This window comes from Aplysia californica, unplaced genomic scaffold (assembly GCF_000002075.1).
Source record: "Aplysia californica isolate F4 #8 unplaced genomic scaffold, AplCal3.0 scaffold00297, whole genome shotgun sequence".
NCBI lineage: Eukaryota > Metazoa > Mollusca > Gastropoda > Aplysiida > Aplysiidae > Aplysia > Aplysia californica.
Window position 1 is genome coordinate 701,894 of NW_004797567.1, and position 4,590 is coordinate 706,483.

The 4,590-nt window shown below is 41.5% G+C and overlaps 1 protein-coding gene across 1 annotated transcript in view; it reads right to left on the reverse strand.

Moving 5' to 3' along the window:
• Positions 1-4,590, reverse strand: part of LOC101859339 (probable G-protein coupled receptor 139) — a 29,606-nt gene that overhangs the window by 23,368 nt on the left and 1,648 nt on the right. The window contains exon 2 of the mRNA XM_035970631.1: positions 3,649-4,249. Within this exon, the coding sequence (XP_035826524.1) occupies positions 3,649-4,249 (601 nt within the window). The remainder of the gene's footprint in view (positions 1-3,648; positions 4,250-4,590) is intronic.

The window sequence follows — 4,590 nt, forward strand, 5'->3', positions numbered from 1 at the left end:
GACAAGCGGCCGATCGGGCCGATCACCCGACACGGTCGCCTAAAAATAAACGTGTTTGTTTTCAGTTTCAGGCGACCGAGTCGGGCGATCGGCCCGATCCAGCCGTAGTGGACACCCGTATTAAGCTAGATACATACTCAATGTTATTCTGACGCATGCTCTAATCAGTCGCGAATCAAATCGACAGCTGTCGCAGAGAGCACAGAAGAAGGCTAGGTATTTCCGTTAAATCCTCAGCTCAAAGAAATTACCAGCTTGGCGATGAGTGATGCCAAAAATCCCAAATTAAGCTCCTACTGCCTTGTGTATAATAATAGTCAGTGGATGACAAAAGTTGCAGAGGAAATTGTCTACAAAGCTTTACTTCACTTTACATTTATCCGCCGCTTATACCCTTTTGGGTGTCGCGTGAAGAAAGAGACGTCTCTCTGCAACCAAAGACAGACCTAGCAAGTCGAGAGTGGATGTTTTATTGCTAAAAAACAAATAGAAGAAAGAAACGGACTGATAGAGAACAAATAGAAGAAAGAAACGGACTGATAGAGAACAAATAGAAGAAAGAAACGGACTGATAGAGACGGAAAACGACCCGGAAACGTCTAAAAAGCAGCAGTAGGAAACCACTGGTGTAATCTTCCAAGAAAGCCCGTGACAAACCAATACGGAAATTTCCCATATTATGATAACGACATTAAGAGGGAAGGGGGTGGGGTGTGACCCAGTTCTGAACTTCTCCCCCAGAAGAGTCCGATCCCTACGCTTTGCCTAGCAGTCTGCCAAACTGATTTTTTTAGAAATACTGAAAGTTTCAAAGAGATCTTCTTACTAGAAGTATTCTAAAATGTGAAGAATACAACCCAGGGGGTTGAAAATGTCCCCAGGGCGTACGGAGATAGGGTTAAACAGTTGGTTAGCATACACAGAATGCATCGTTTACGATGACAGAAGAGAAAAATTAAATTGTAGTCGAGACAATAAAATGGACACTGACACTGGAAGAAGAAAATGAAACAAGGCAATGCTGCACAGTCTGACAATACTCTAGTTGAAGTGAACAGGCTACTGAAATTTTAACAACAGAGTTCTGGAGTTCTTACTTTCGGTCTACGACAGTAGTGGTAAGGTTTCAGAAGATATGGTTGAGTCAGACTTGATAGCTACGCCTAAAACATGAGGTGACGCGTGACACAGAGCGGAAGTTGCATAGAATGATATGCCTTAAGAACCATTATACAAACAATTTGCTGAGAGTACTAAATGGAAAGAATGATTTAAAAAACTCTAAGACCTAATAAATCGTAAGCAGAATTTGCCTTTTGCCTGACAAGGGTACTCAGAATGCTATTTTTATCCTAACATTAAAAATGGAAGAATATATTGACGAACAGAAACTGCTATAGTTATGTTTTATTCCACTGATTACTTAATCTTACGCATGACGAACTATTCAACATTCTGAGAGAGGATTTGAGAATTAGTAGGAATCTTTACAAGAACAAAACCGCTGCTGTTAGAGTTGAAGGAGAGTTCAGCGAATATAAATAAATTAAAATAGAAGGCTATTGTGTGTCTCCAGACCTCTTTAACCTATACAGTAAAACGCTCTTTGAAAATATAGACAAATCTGAATGGAGAAAATATTGATCATGTCACAAACAGTGATGATACAAATTCTATTTCAGATCTAAAAATGGACCTTTAATTGCTGTTATGACGAAACGTGGACGTGAGGTAAAGAAAATAGATTGCATGACAATATCTAAAACAAAAAAAACAACAACCAACCTATAACACCCTATTTAATTTGTAATCTCATAGGCAAAGTTGGAAAGCTCAAAATATTTGATCAGTTCAGATGTTTTATCAAGAATAATATCATTACAACTGATGCCGATTGTACCAAATGAAACAGAATTGCAAACGCTTAAGATGGTTTCAATAAAATGAGTTCAAGCCCAGAAAACAGAGACATCTCAATAACATCTAAAAAGGTTTCAAAGGAATATGTGTCATCAAACGTTCTACGCGGCCGTGAATACCGGACAATATCGAAGATAGTGAAAATAAACTTGAGACAACCAAAATGTTGTTCTTTCGCAGAATGTTAAGAAAAGAACTCAATGGACGGGGGAAACCAGCAATTAATGAGATGGTGCTGAAAGCAGCCATAGTGGGCCAGCAGTACTTAAAAGAATTAGGACGAAACAAATGCAGTTTTTAGGACACTTGAATGACTATAAAGGCCATGATTACTGAGGTCGCACTGGACAAAACAGAAGAAATAAGCGGCAAGTGTTGAGCGAAAATAATGAACGCTGAGGACGATAACAGATAAGTGAACAGAAAATGACCCAGACTATAATAATATGTTTGTTTTAGTAGGAGTTTCACGGCGCTCGCAACTGCATAAGGTCATATGAGCGCCAGAAGATAAGAACAAAATTATTGAAATTGCATGGGTTTAACGCCCCTATCAACACTATTAGGCTATTTAAGGGGCAGGACCTCCTAATTTAACGTCCGTCTCCGATAGGACCGAGCGAAGTGGGAAGTTCGTGTAAAGTGCCTTTCCCAAGAACAGACTGTCGGACCGAGCTGAGGCTCGAACCCCCAAACCCGCAATCTCACGATTACGAGGCCGGTAGCCTAACCACTAGGCTACCGACGCCACCAGAAGACTAGAGGTGTTACAAGAGAGTAACAATTATAAAAAAAAGAAGAAGGGGAGATAAGGACGATAGATGTTTAATAGGAAAGAAGGAGCAAACCAGAGCACCCGCCAACCACCCACACCCAGACAATAATAATATAGTGTAAGTATTTTCAAGGGTATCAAAACAGAGAAATGAGTAGCAAACCATGATTGCCAATGTCTATTACAGATCTGGCAATTCATTATGATGAAAAATATCGATCTTACGATCTTTGTGTCATTAATCTGATTTGTGCGTTCCACTTTCAACAGTTGAGACCTATCTACTTTTGTTAAAAGTGTCAGCAATTTAATTTAAGCCAACACATTCGCTACCTTAGAGTTACAAAGTTTTGTCTGACATTATCGGCCGTTTTAAAGTTACTAAAACCATGAGGTCAGAAATCAAATGCTCTGATCTCTCTCTAAAGATCGTAGGATTATTCTGAGTCAGTATCAAGATATTCAAACAATTTTATTCGAATAAGTTGGAAATATTGTGAAACTCAAATTCTTTACATTAAATTTCTCAAAATTAGGTACTGAGAAGATAGAACTTTGTAATTCTAAGACAGCGAACAGCCACCACGTCTCCTTTCCATTTTGCCATCATCTTCATCTATCAACAGGCATCCAACACATGTTAAAGCTTTAGAGTTACCATGACAACACCCCTAAACTTTAAGCCAGTTACCCTTTGTTTCGTAGTACTTATATAACCGTTGAACATTCAAAGGACGGAAAAAATCAAATGAGATGGTGCTGAAAGCAGTCATAGTGGGCCGCTCAATATTTAAAAAGAATTTGGACGAAACGGGTGCAGTTTCTGGGACACTGAATGACTACAAAGGCCTTGAACACCGTGGTCTCACTGCAAAAGTAGAAGAAAAAGAGGCAAAAAAACAAAAACTGAGAACATGAACAGACGAGTGACAAGCATTTTTTTTACTACTCACCTTATACAAGATAAAACAATTGAAGATAATGATGAGTAAGAAAGGGCCAAAGCCGTAGAGCAAGGCATCCACCCAGGGCCAAACGAAGGAGACCACAAGCTGATAGCCTGGCACGGCGCCACACTTGTACCTGACGACTTCTCCCCCGCCGCCGTCTCCAGGAGATATCTTGTCGTCCGCTGCCACAGAGGCTGCCGAGCCTGTCCCAGCCATAGTCTCCGAGCGTACTGGTTCGAGATCTGTACTGAACAACAAGTGAACATTGACGAGGCTGAACACGAGCAAGATGGCCGCCACAATCTTGCGAGCCCGAGTGTCCTGACAGAAGGTAGGCGCACGGAGAGGATGACAAACGACGATGTATCTCTCAACGGTCACGGCCACGATAAGCCAGACAGAGACGTCGCTGCAGGTATACCCCAAGGCCACAATCACTTTACACAGCCACCGGCTCTCGTCCCGTATGTCGGAGCCCGTGAGTTCCCCCAGCCAGAGCCGGAGGAGGCCGATGTAGAGGACAAGAGAGTCGAACACCGCCAGAGTGCTCAAGTACACGAAGATGGACTGTTGGCGCATGGACTTCTGCCGGAGGATGAGGAAACTGAAAGGAAAATGACAATAACCATGATAGCGACAATAGTAGTAACAATGACACTAGGTATGATAATGACAATGACAATGACAATGACAATGACAATGACAATGACAATGACAATGACAATGACTATCATTATTGGCGAACGTGTTCTGTCTCGGTCGTTTACACTGGCAGTGGTGTTGTAAAGTGCGTGTCGTGCACTCATCGATACACACAACAAGAACGTAGATGTATATTGCTTACCAAACACCTCGGCTCCATAAACATTCTCTCTCTCTCTCTATCTGTGTCTCTCTCTAACTCTCTCTCTCTCTCTCTCTCTCTCTCTCTCTCTCTCTGTCTGT